This window comes from Cricetulus griseus, chromosome 5 (genome assembly GCF_003668045.3).
Source record: "Cricetulus griseus strain 17A/GY chromosome 5, alternate assembly CriGri-PICRH-1.0, whole genome shotgun sequence".
Classification (NCBI taxonomy): domain Eukaryota; kingdom Metazoa; phylum Chordata; class Mammalia; order Rodentia; family Cricetidae; genus Cricetulus; species Cricetulus griseus.
In genome coordinates, this window is record NC_048598.1 from 49,239,430 (window position 1) to 49,252,976 (window position 13,547).

The 13,547-nt window shown below is 33.7% G+C and overlaps 1 protein-coding gene across 3 annotated transcripts in view; it reads right to left on the reverse strand.

Annotated features, from left to right (window-relative positions):
- Positions 1-6,835: 6,835 nt before the first annotated feature.
- Kcnt2 (potassium sodium-activated channel subfamily T member 2) overlaps positions 6,836-13,547 on the reverse strand; it is a 339,295-nt gene continuing 332,583 nt past the window's right edge. For all 3 annotated transcript variants that reach the window (XM_035445603.1, XM_027417432.2, XM_035445602.1), the window contains 2 exons: positions 10,898-10,982; positions 6,836-6,947 (listed from right to left, as the gene is read on the reverse strand). In XM_035445603.1, the coding sequence (XP_035301494.1) occupies positions 6,836-6,947; positions 10,898-10,982 (197 nt within the window). The remainder of the gene's footprint in view (positions 6,948-10,897; positions 10,983-13,547) is intronic.

Genomic DNA, 13,547 nt, shown 5'->3' on the forward strand with positions numbered 1-13,547 from the left:
CCATCTGAGGTGAGTTATAGCTCCAAGAATGAGCTCAACATGTACTCTGCAGTAAAGCAGTCTATGACATGAAGCAGTTCCTCTGCAGTGTTGTTCAAAACTGGACCAGGCACAGCTTCATCATTCTGGTCAGGAGAGCACAATTTTCACCTAGTCACAAAATCAGGAAGTTGCTGCTCAGCTTAGTGAGCAGCCACCTTTCCACCATTTAGTCAGGGTTTGAGGGCTGAGGTGCTGCCAATGACAGGTGAATCCATGCACAACAAAGCATCTGGAGACTAGGTCAATATTGTATTCACAAAACAAATTACTAACCCTTGATGATCATCTATGTCTTGTGGTTTACCCCATGATAGTATTGGATGAATTACAAAGAAATAATTGATTTCGGATTCAAATGAAAATTGCCTTAGGTCTATGATGCAAAAAGATGTTAAATTACTTGGCTCATTCTCGTCAAGGTAGTATGAACTCAGTAATTGCTTTGGTGGTTATCCTATGTAAAGAAGTAAACAAACAAGGTGTTAGAGAAATTGAAGGATGTCAGAGGAGCATAACTAGTTTAATGCTGAAAAATTGTCTGGATACTCAAATTATGTGATAGGGCAGATTTTCTTGGTATATTTTAATAATGACTTCCTAAGAATTTTATAAATCTTACAAATACTAATTCAAAATGCTAAACCATTGCTTTTGTGGGTTGTTAACAGCAATCTTACTATCAGTTAGTTATCCATAGTGCATATATACTAAGCATTTTACTGAAACTCAAGAAAAAAAATTACAGAACAGGCCCAACTCCCAAAATAATAAGGCTGGTCTCAGACACAGAGATCTGCTTGCCTTTGCCTTCCAAGGGTTGGGAATAATGTGTGTGCCACCACTACTCTGCTGCCAAAATAACATTTTAAGTAGAGAAAATTACTTCATTAAATGATTGAGGTTTCTGCAGTAGTAAACTGCCATAGAAACAATCTTGAGCTACATACAGTTTGATACTAATTATCTAACGTTTTTATTGAACATATAAAGTTGAGATGCTTTAACAACTATAGATATCACAAGCATATTGGTAACTGCATAACTTAACAGGCAAATTGCTTGTTGTCAAAATATGTGCTGAAAATCTTATATTCTAAAACAACCAAAGAGAAAACAGTCTGATTAACTTAGTTTTTTATTTTATACCAGTGACTCTGAGATGACTGTTTATTCTTCTGGCTGCAAATTAGATTGCAGTGTGTTGCCTAGTGCAACAATAAATCTTGATTCCTCTCAAGAGACAAATGAGACTTGTTCACACCAACTTGGAAGATACTGGGTACTTCAAAATAAAAGAGCTTTCCTCCATTAGTTAGTGGTAACAAGACAAGAACATGCACTTTATTATTCCTAAAAAATACGTTTTCCAGTCTGAGTTTCAGTCATTTCACAGCTTGTTCCTTGCCAGAAACTTCAAAGTCAATCCATTAGAACTTTATCAGCAGATCCACCATGCTCAGCCCAAGACTGTTTGAAATCCTAGTGTTTTGTCAAGTGTGTATTATTTTCCATTTTTCTTACAGTTTATGTAATTTTAGAATTCTTACTGAAGCAATGATTTTATATTGTTACATTGTTTTGAATAATTTTTGAATATTTATATTGTAGTGAATATAAATCTATGTATTCTTCTATTATTTTTTGTGTGGGGGTGTGTGTGTCTAGAAACTGACCACAGCTTAAGTGTCTTTTCAACTCTGGAATTCAGGCTTTGGCTTTCATGCACTGTGTCTAAGGTGAGGCTGCCTGGTCCCTGTGAGCTGACTTTCACTTTGCTTCATCCCAAGTAGCATAGCTTAGGTTTTCTACTCTCCACTCTCTTCCCTGCAGGCATCTGTAAAATCACAGCTTGTAGGCCCTAGGGCTTCTTTTTGAACTATAATTAATTGTCCTCAAGCCTCCCTTTGAGGGACGTTGTTGTCCTTGAGCTTCTGTTTGTGGGTTTTTAAAACTCTTTTGTTAATGAAATTAAGAGCCACATAGGGTTCCTGGTTTTCTATGTATCAGATGATAACTGTTCTGAGATTCTCCAAGACTCTTGACTTTTAATTCTTTAGTTGGCAGAGAAGAGAAACCTGCCACGGAACCCCTTGAAAGCATCAGGCCAATAATATTTCACATAAACTTTATCAACATTTTTTCAACTTAAGAGATATTTTTCATTACAAAATAAACTCAGTTTACATACAAGGTAACTTTCAAAATCTATAACTTTATTATAACATTTTATTTTATATAAAAAGTTAACTGTAATAGTAATGCGGGAAGTAAATCCAATAAATACTAGATTAAGGAACTGCTTTTAAATGCACATTAAAAAGCAGCAAAATTCTATTTTGTTTATAAAGGTATTCAAGCACAGGGAAGCTTTCAATATTGGAGGAGAATAAATAAAAAAAATAAATATTATAATGAAATAAATCAGGTCTCAGATGACAGCTTTTCAACACAACAAAGACATACAAAATAAATAAAATATGTTTAAATTACATGACTTTAGTCCCTGTAGTGTTTGGTAAATTTCTGCTAGGACTATGACAATGTTAGAAGAAAATCTGTCCTGACTTGCTAGCTCAATGCAGCAGTGGTAGAGGTCTTAGCAGGAACTCCAAACTTCAAACAACTGTTTTCTTTGCGTGACTCCATAAGGGCTTTTGAAGAAGCAATTTCTAGCTAGCTAATTTATTACTAGTCTCTGGTAGTGATCTTGGTTCTGAAATCCTTCTGGTAGATTCTGTGAGCTACTTTTCTTGGCGTACACATAACTGTGAGCAGAACTGTAACCCTGCTCCATTCCATCTTCATATCCAGTTCTTATATGCTCTGATTTGATTAGCTTTGTCTATCTTTTGTGGCTTAACTTTTTTTTTTTCCTTTCCCTCATTCTGTTCTTAGATTTGTAAATACTATTTTTTTCTAGGCTGACCATGTATATTGTACCTTTGTTTCCTGTTTAGCTGTAGTAAAAACCTCCTTATAATTAGTATCTAGGCTGACATCGATGAAGTAGATAATGCTGATATAATTGCTTCTGTTTGTGTTTTGTCAAATCCATGAGTTCAAGTTTTGAACCAGTATATGAGTATCATAAATTAACTTTTTTCCCTTTTTTTCTTTTCTTTTCTTATTTTTTTCTTTTTTCTAGACAAGGTTTTTCTGTAGCTTTGGAGGCTGTCCTGGAACTGGCTCAGTAGACCAGGCTGGCTTCAAACTCACAGAGATTGTCTGCCTCTGCCTTCTGAGTGCAGGGATTAAAGGTGTGTTCCCCCACTGCCTGGCTTCTTAACCTTTTGTCTAAAGGAGTAGCTTTCTTTCATTGTGATGACCAAGGGATCTCTGTACAGGACAAAGGAAAAATGCTGTGGTGAAGATTTAACTCTTAACAGAACACAGGAGAAGTATTAGATTGCTTAGCAAAAAGAACATGAAATCTATGAAGTAGTATATAAACATATTCACCGCTTCAGGGTCAAGATAAAGGGTTCTGGGAGAAGGTTTTCCGACAGATGCTAGGTTCTTTGGAGGCATCACTGTGGGATATCAAAAAAAGAAAAGCAACCACAATGGTGTTGTACTAGGTGAATTCAGTAGAAGTCTGATCCAAGGTTCTAGGGAAAGTTGTTCTGAGGAATACTTGACCAGCAGCACTTCTCCTGAGATACATCTACCTCTCTATGCTGAGAGCTCCTTAGAGTCACTATGTGATAACCACAGTACATTACAACAGTCCTTGTCCTAAGCCTCGGAACAAGGGTGAAGACAATACACCACCTTGCAAAAGCTTCCAGAGTGTTCTGGATACCCAGATGTCACACTGCTCCAGTAGTCCTTAGGACAGAACATGCATTTCCAGGGACTGTCTATTGTCCACGAGTTTCACAACATCATGATTAATTTAGGATATATGGGAGACAGAATGAAATGTCAGAGAACTCACAGGCCCACTGTCCTATGTTTCTGTTCTCTACTTGCTCTTTCTATGCCCATGGCTAAATCTTGTCCTCATTAAATACATTTCAGGGTTCTTCCAGGAACCACAGCAACAAAAATAGGAAAAACATGTCTAGTGTTTGCCTGAAAGAAAAGAGCACTCAATGTTTAAAACCAGTTTAATTTTCCCTTCGGAAAATTTTTTTTGGATTTTATAAATGAGTAAACCAGGACCCAATACTGTGCATTGTAAAATATTTTCAAAATATATTTCCATTTTTAGTATTCAAACAAATTTTAGTTCCATCCCAGGCCCTCTTGATCTTTTACTTCCTGTTGTGCATCCTTTTTCTTTCTCTACCCACCTTTCCCCTTCTCTTTTCCTGCCAAATAATAATCGGCAGACTGTAGTGTTAAGAGGTAATTCAAGCGATTTTTTCATTCTCTTCCAATGAGTGACTTTCACATTTATTTGGGATTTGATATATAAAAATGACAAAAGTACTTTAACAGTTTAAAACATAATTTGTCAAAACAAAGTTCTGCCATTAAAAAAACAAGGGATTTTCATCATCATCAGAAATAATTTTATTATTATCTATTTTTAAAGCAATTCAAAGAAATTGGTAGCAAAATGGCACATAGACAATAAACCTAACAAATTGAAGGGCTAAGAGAACAATTACTTCATGTTTTATCTTCATGTGCAAGTGTAAGTTTTTAAAAAAGGCAGCAGTTGTTGAAAGACTTTAGTAAGCATCATTTATTCTTTAAGTAACTGGAAAGTCTATAAACTATCATTGTTATAGCAAGCAATATTAATTCTGTCAAATATTAAATTTGGACCAATACTCATAATCAAAAAAATAATTACTTTAAAATTTACGAAATAAAAGTTTTAGTTTTACAGGAAATATAATCATATCCTAGTTTAAAATCCCAGTCTTAGCAACTGTCATAATGCAAAAATACTAAACTTCAGATCTCATTGGGAAATAGAAGGCTTTTAAAATCTGACATTTATTCCTGAAAGAACTATAATGGAATAAAAAATGTCAATCTAAAGAAATATCATACGTGACTAATGATATCCAAATGTAAAATAAGTCAGTATATTCAATATCTTATCAATTGCATACATTAATTAAATTCTGCTTTCAGTTTTAAAATCATGTGTTGTTTTTCAAATGTATTTCACATTTATAACCTACACACATATTTGCATACAATCATGACTTTTTAAGGCATGCTCTCAATTTGAAGTAACTTGCTCTAACCAAATTTCTCTGAAGACTAGAGGGTTTCTATCTCCCCATTTTGAGGGAATTCTCCATGTTTGTTTTATTCTAACTTATGGGTAATATAAAATACTGACAATTAAAAAAAAGGCATTCTATTTCCTCTAGTCAAATTGTAAAATGGCTGGAAGATCTGATCTCACATTTTATATTTCTATTTTTCTGTATAATTATTGGGAGGGTGTAAGGCTTCATTTTTAAAATTTTTCTGTGATCTATTTCATTATGATAAGAAAGGAGAAAATATTCCATTTCTTACATGGACTATTTTAAGTTGTAAGTGCCAAGTTCATGACTAAAGAAATAGATAAAAATTAGAATTTTTATTTTTGAAATATACCAACATATCTCTCATGGAACACTTTATTACAGATTTGGCAAACTGCGTATGCATTCATTCTCGTGCATTGTTGTATTTGTCAAGAGCAAAATAGGGAATAAAGACAAAAGTATTAGTTATGTTAAATTTATGTCAAATTCTGAAAAGCTCTTATTTAATTTAAAATGCAATAAATATCTGTTAATGACATTTCCTTACACTGTTAAAGTATAGATATGTTTGATAATTTTTATATTAAAACAGATTTTAAGTGTGAATATTTAATATCAAAGACATTTAGAGAATGCTAAAGGTTTTAAAGTGTCCCTGTGATCCATAAATATTAACTTTGATCCATTTTCCTAATGAAATTTGTTGTATAGCTAAATGGAAAATATTAAAGCCAACAGTAATGGAAGTCATCACTGCTCATCTGATATATACAGGTAATATTTCAATTCTCACATTCATGTTAGTTGAAAAGATATGTATTGTTTTCTCTATGTTAGGTATTTTTTTTAGGAGAACAAAAATATTTTCTCTTAAGTAAATGTTTCTTGGCATAAAATGTGCATTAGACATGAAGTTATGAAAAAGCCCAGGTTTTTTTGTGTTTTAGTTTCTTCTGAATAATTAAACATGCTATGGATATTTCAGATTCTAAAATGAACACAATAATATACAGAAAGATAGACATAAATGACTCTAAAGATCTATTCTGAAGAAAACTATGATTCTTAGGCAGAAGTCAGCCACAGAAGTTAATGGTTAATTTGTAGATAGAGATAAGCATACATTCTCAATGGGCTCAATTTTAGAAAGAGCAAATTTAAATAATATAATGACATACTTAATTATAAGGAGAAAATCAGGCTTCAGTGCCCTTGTGATGCACTGACTACAGATGGATTTCTTTATTTTCATACAGCCTTAGTGATGTTTTAAAATAGGATGCATACAAGACTGATTATTCTTAAACAGTTAAATATCAGATTTTAACTTCTGCATTTTATGGTCATTTTCAGAATCCCCCACTGAAGAAATTGAAATACTAACCAGGAAAATGTCAATAAATACCACATTAAGTTTCAAAATGATCTGTATTTCTAAGAGAATAGATTTTGTTTTTAAATAGAAGGTGAGAAATTGAATACATTCCAGTCATTTCCTTAGGACCATCTACAATATTTTAGTGATTTCAAGCAAGATCTCTGTAGGGATAATAAGGTCTCTTATTTTATTTTCATCAGAGTTGAGTTTCCTCCCGAGAATCTTGAACAGCGGCATTGCAGATGCTGTTTTTCCTACTGGGTTCACTGTTTGGAAGGTAGGACAGTGGATCTGGTCGGATCAAGTATCTACCAAAGGAAAGCAAAGCAAAAAGCTGCATTAGTCAATCAAGGTAAACAAAGTGTCACTAGAAATATTCACTTACTGTTTGTTCTATGTGTAAGTTATCTAAACTGTTACTTTATAAAAGCTGACAGAGACACTCACTGTAATCAGCCTGATATGATTAAATGATAAATGCTAATGAATGAAGTATTACTCTTTTCATTATGATGCTTCAATTGATCAAAGTCCATAATTTATTTTTCCTTTCTACTTTCTACCATAAACACTGGTTATTTTCTATTAAGATCTACAGCATAACCATTATTGAGTCAGTACTTAATTACTCTTGCACTTATTTTTATCATTCATACAACTAAGAATTTGTTGTAGGTGATTTGAAAAGTATATCAAATTTACATAGTTAATTATTGTTATGGAAAATATTATGCCTAGGTGACATTTGGATTATTGGAAAATTTGTTCATCTGGTCTAAGATCTGGTATTTAAGATAATAATACTGAAATATAAAAGCCAATTTATATGTTTTTACTAATTCTTGTTTGTTTGTTGATGTCATTTGGTCTCATTATCAAGTACTAACTGTCCTAAAGCTCTCTATGTAGGCCAGGCTAGCCTACAGGCTATTGGGGACATTCTTGCTTCTTCCTGCAACTTCTGGGATTACATGCAAGAGCCACCATGTGAGTCTTACAAAATCATTCTTAGTAAGTTCTGTGAGGAAAGAAGAAAATGTTCATTTGACAATCTCAGATGTTCCATTAATATTTGGATTTGTCATGCTGTGAAATCGCATGTGCCATTATTACATCATTACTTGCTACCAGTTCAGAATACCACAAGTGTGTGTGTGTGTGTGTGTGTGTGTGTGTGTGTGTGTGTGTGTGTGTGTGTGTATGTAAATGACCTCTGTTCTGTAGAAGACTATAATGTCACTTATAAAGCAGATATAAAGGAGAAAAGGGAATTCTAAACAACCCCCAAACATAATCCATCAAGATAATAGTTTATTAAGTGATTTGGGCTTAATCTTTTTAAAAAAAATAGGCTTGAGAAATTAAAAGCAGGAAGATCATGCCAAAGTGACTTGAGTAGGGAGAGGCAAGCACAGAGGAAGGGCTGTTCCTGCTATAATTTAATAAAGGAGTTTGACTAGACAGCTGGTTAGAGAAAGGAGTAGTAGAACGTAAATCAGAAAGAAAGGCAGCACAGAGATAATGGAGGTTATTAAAGAATGGTTTTCTAGGATAGTCATGTTGCAGGTGAAAATGAAAATGGAATTCCATATTAATATATTAATTTTAGAAGGAAGTAAAAAAACACTAGGAAACTAATTTTAAAATGAGTACCTAACAATGAATGTACTTTTCTTCTTAAAACCTGTATGGGAAAAAATTCTTGTAGTACAGCCCTTAATAAGTATGATGAATGATAACTGGAAGCACCTCAGTCTAGTTTCTTCAATCAAATAAAAGTTTAAATTAGTGTCCTAGGGTCTATTAATGGAATTTCACTATCCATGCACACTGCTTTCTAATTACTTGAAATTTCAATAGCATTGTAGATCAATGAAGAAAACTAATAGCACACATTAAGCCATTTAACGACATTTCATCAAGTGATTTATTGTTTCAGAATCAAATTAATGTTGCTCTTTCATTTGGAATGAACTTCTTGAAGTGAAATTTTAGAAAAAAATACAAAATGTACAAGTATTATTCATTACCCACTAAATCCATTCATATTTTGACAAACACCACCTTCTACAATATTATCACTACAAGCCAGCATTTGACAGAATGCATTCATTTGGTTCTCCTTTGATCTGCTACATGTCATGGTAGATACGATAATGTGCCATAGCCTGAGTTCTGCTAAGCCTTCTATCAAGGCCATAAATACAGTCACTGCAACCATGTGAAGACCATAATTTCATAGCACTTACATTGATGTTTTTTTCTTAAATTTAATTAAAATAAGAGTGTTCAAAGAGCAGTAAATTCCTTGCAAGCATGCCTGATTTATTGTATGCATTGTAAATAAATGTCCTAGTTATAGGCTGGAAAATTTCATAATTCATTTGAAGTCATAAGCACACACATACATACTGTGGTATGGCCACATGGTTGATCATATATATATATATATATATATATATATATATATATATATATATATATATATGGTTTTTTCGAGACAGGGTTTCTCTGTGTAGCTTTGGAGCCAGCCTATCCTGGCACTCGATCTGGAGACCAGGCTGGCCTGGAACTCACAGAGATCTGCCTGTCTCTGCCTCCCGAGTGCTGGGATTAAAGGTGTGTGCTGCCAACGCCAAGCTCTATATTTTTTCAATGAAGAAATAAAATAACAAATGTGTAAATGTTATGTGATTGTCAGGGACTATAGAAAAGTTCCATTATGGAATGTCTTAAGGTCCAGTCTCTGGCTTCAGTAAACAGGAGCACCTGAAAGCTCAGGCCCACTATTGTATTGCTAATGCCAGCAGGTCTACTATTGTTTACCATGGCCTCAGGGTAGAATGCCTCCTAATTTGCATCTCTATGGGCCTAAGCATCTGAATAGGCCTGCACTGGGGCAGAGGTGCGAAGAGTGTAAGTAACAAGTGAGGACAGAGAGTTAGGAGCCATCTAGGGGAGAGGAGTCAATGGAAGGACAGAAATGGTAGCCATAGAAGCATGGTTAAGAAACATCTAAGAAGATGCTAAATAAACAAGAGACTCTAATTTTACAGCATGGAACTGAGATCTCTCTAAAGATGACAAGATGCCTGTGTTTGGTCTTTATTGCCGTTGGGTTGCTAGGAGTTTCCAAGCCCAAGCTCTGCCACTCAGGCAGAACCTCATGGCTGGCATGGCTTGGAGCTGAGACTGGCTGGGCTATGACATGTGATACTATGTACTTGACAATTTACTGGTAAAAGAAAGTCTGTAAAGATAGATTATACACTCCTGGGTAAGTATAGAAGTAAGAGTAGAAGGATAGATGACGGAGATGGAAAGCTTTAACCCATCTGTGGTGCAAGACTTCCTTAACAAGGGATGAAATATTCCAGGATTGAATCATGATAATTTCTTCGTTGCCATGAAAAATGCTTAAAGACATTAATTTCTATGGGTATATGTTTATTTTACCCCAGTAAAATTATTTAAATGTGTCTTCTATTATATTCTAAAGGCATGCAGACTATTTAAATTGATTCTTACAAGAAAACAGAACCCAAAAAGCATGGGAAGAAAAAGAAAAACTGGCAAATGGTATTGTACCTAGGCAAAAAAATTGGCCAGCCAAAGGATGATCAACAAAGTGTAAACTATGAAGTGAGAGATGGTTTTGGAAGTATTCATTCAATAAGTGACATAATATCTAGAATACAGGGGGAGTTCAACCAATTTAACAACAGTAAAAATCCCAAAAGTTATTAATACAATTAAAAGTCTACAAACAACCTGAAACAACAGTTCTCATACAAATTCTTGAAAAATAAAACAAACAAACAAAAAACCCATTCAAACTTTAGATGAATGCAAATCAAAAGAGTGATTATTGTATCACTTCTTTTGGAATGGCTATTATACATAAGATCAGAGAGACCAAATATTGCTAGAGATCTTTAGAGCTATATACAATTGGATACTTCACTTTTTTCTTTGAGCTGTTGTCCAATATAGTACAGATTTTCTCTCATTGTGTAAGTGCATATTTGCCAAGAAAATAGGAAATGTTTGCTACTACTTCCTCATTTAATGAGCCTTCTTCTCAACCACTCTACACTTTATAGTACACAGAGAAACACAGGGCTGCATATGCTTGCCCAAAGTAGCTTTTCCCAAGCATGCTCATCATGAGATGAAATCAGGGACTATAATGGTAGATAAAATAGAAGGTAGATTAGTAATTTAGATAACACTAATCTGCTATGTGAGCTCAACTTACACAACATCATTCAGCTCAAGCCTGGTGTCTGGAGATGGATTAATCAGGATGTAGGACAGGGTGCTTTGATGATCATTCATTTCATCTGAAAGAAAAATAAATGTTAAGTTTGTTGTGGTTCACACAAAACTTCAGAAATTGCTGTACTTTTGTTTAAATCCTAGAGTTGTCAGTAAGAACTTGCTGTAGTTGCTTTTTTTTTTCTCTTTTTCAGTTTTTAATGGATGTACATTTGGTTCTCAAATTTCTGTCATCTGAAATATCTACACAGCACCTACTTTTTGTTCCAGTAGATGATAAAAATAAAGTATCTAATTCTGTTCTATGTAACCATAGTTACATTCTCTCCTGAAAGTCATTACAATTAACAAGTATTCCTACTAAAGAAATTATTATGAAACATTTACTTGATTCATTTCCCTTTATAATAATAAAAAAAATAATTAGAAGTAAACACCATCAGCCCAGAGAACATTTATCTAGGAAACTCCTAAAAAATAACCTAGTCATACATATTTAGAAGGTATTAGAGAACTGCATTAAAATATGCACAGCTTTAGTATTCATGTCTTCATGACACAATTTGTTGCTTTGTTTAGGAATACAGAGAGTCCTTTGTAAAAGTATTTAAGGTTACATTTTAAGGAGACTACACTGGCAAATATTTTTCTTCTTCTTATCAGTCATGTTGGGAAGTACTGGTATGGTGAGGACACTTAATGTCTTTAGAGTACTGGGCTATGAGCTGAAATAGTTCTTAATAGATCAAGTTAATTTAAAAGAGTAAGTTTTTAAGCCCTGACCCACACAGGTTGGCTTTATATGTCACTCTGTAAGTTTCTATTTTATCTACACACCTGCTATGTGATATAGTTGAGGGGCTACACAAAACATCGAAACTGAACCTGTATTAGAATTTCTACCCCCTATAATATGACTTAAATAAACTTCATTTCTTTAATAGTATCCAAGTCCAAGTACCAGATATATCAATAAGAAGCTCACCAAATACAAAATGACAATAGTCATTTTAAAACTGTAAAATCTTTGTAGATCTTGATGTTATACATTTTAAGAGTATTATAAGATGCAAAGATAAAGTCACGTGAACACATACGTCAATGACTACCTTTCTTTCAAAGGATAAAGTTTATCAATTTACTTAAAACCACAACAATCTAAAGGATTAGTATTCTTTTAGTCACTGCACTTGTAAATAAGCATAGTTCTTGAAGGCAATACTGTATTAAGTTTGAAGAAAAGTCTAATTATATCTTACCAAAGAAAGTTCCTCAATATTTAAATATTTCTTTAAAGTTCATGTGAGTCCAACATAGCTGAACCTAATAAACATTTTGTTGTACTGAAATGCTATTCTCACAAATAATTTTATTCATTACATACATTTCAGTAGAAATAATGCCCTTCTATTGTCATAATAAATTTTGCTTTTTTTCAGTTGACATGCAAATCTACTTTAAAGCCTATAAATCAAAGTTACTATCTCACAGGGCAGACAAATTACAGAATAGGACAGTCTACCAAATGTTTACCAGTAAAAATGAATGATATGACAGACTTTGAAGATGCCCTATGGAAGGTCTCACCCTTCCTGGAGAGCAGAAAGGGGATGGGATAGGGGGTTAGTGGAGGGCAGGGGAGGAAGGGAGGGAGAGGGAACTGCGATTGACATGTAAAACAAGCTTGTTTCTAATTTGAATAAAAATAAACTGATTAAATTCATATTCAAATAAAGTAATATATTTGGTGACTAACTGATGGAGGAGATACAGAAAAACCTCTGCATCCTCCCTGTTTAGGGCCAGGGTTGCCAGTAAAAACAAAGAATGCCCAAGGATGTGTAAACCACAGTTAATATTTAACAACCAAACTGCTTAGCACAAATAAGGCCTAAAGGTTGCATGTGAAACACTGAAAAATTATTTGAAAGTCAAATGCAGCTGGGAATCCAGTATATTTATTTGCTAAGTCTGGGAATCATACTTAGGGATGGATGGTTAAATCAACAGGCTGGAGATTGAAATCAAAATTTGTTATACAAATGATATTTATTCTGAGAATAGTCACAAATCATGCATAAATCACATTATACTGACATGAGTTTATCAAGATCATATATCTCTATGAAAAGTAAGTTTGATTCATATGTTCTCTGGAAAAAAAATTCTTTTTTGTGTGAATTATAACAACTTCTTTTCAAAGAAGGAACTCAAATAATGGTGTGCTCTTGACCCTAAATCATAACACTCTGAACAGCAGTAGGTATACTAGAAAAATCTCCATTTCATTTGGATGTGAGCAACTCAGTTTCTAAAATAAACAACAGTATTCCTGAACTGCGATACAAAGAAGATAATTTTGCCAGACCACCTCTTGCTCAGTGTAGATACCCAGTCACACTCTGTCATTAACAGAGAACTCTCCTTTTACTTTTGGATACAAGTCAAGAGACAGGGGTAATCTCATTTTGTCACAAAGCTTTCTAGATAGTTATGAGTTTTTCTTAAAGTGAATGCAATTATTTTTTCAATATTTTGGTTTTTTGCTCAATTAGCCTATTTACCATATCAAATGAACATGTCAATTGTGCAGCTGGCTCTAAGAATGATGTTGAATATGTTGATAATAT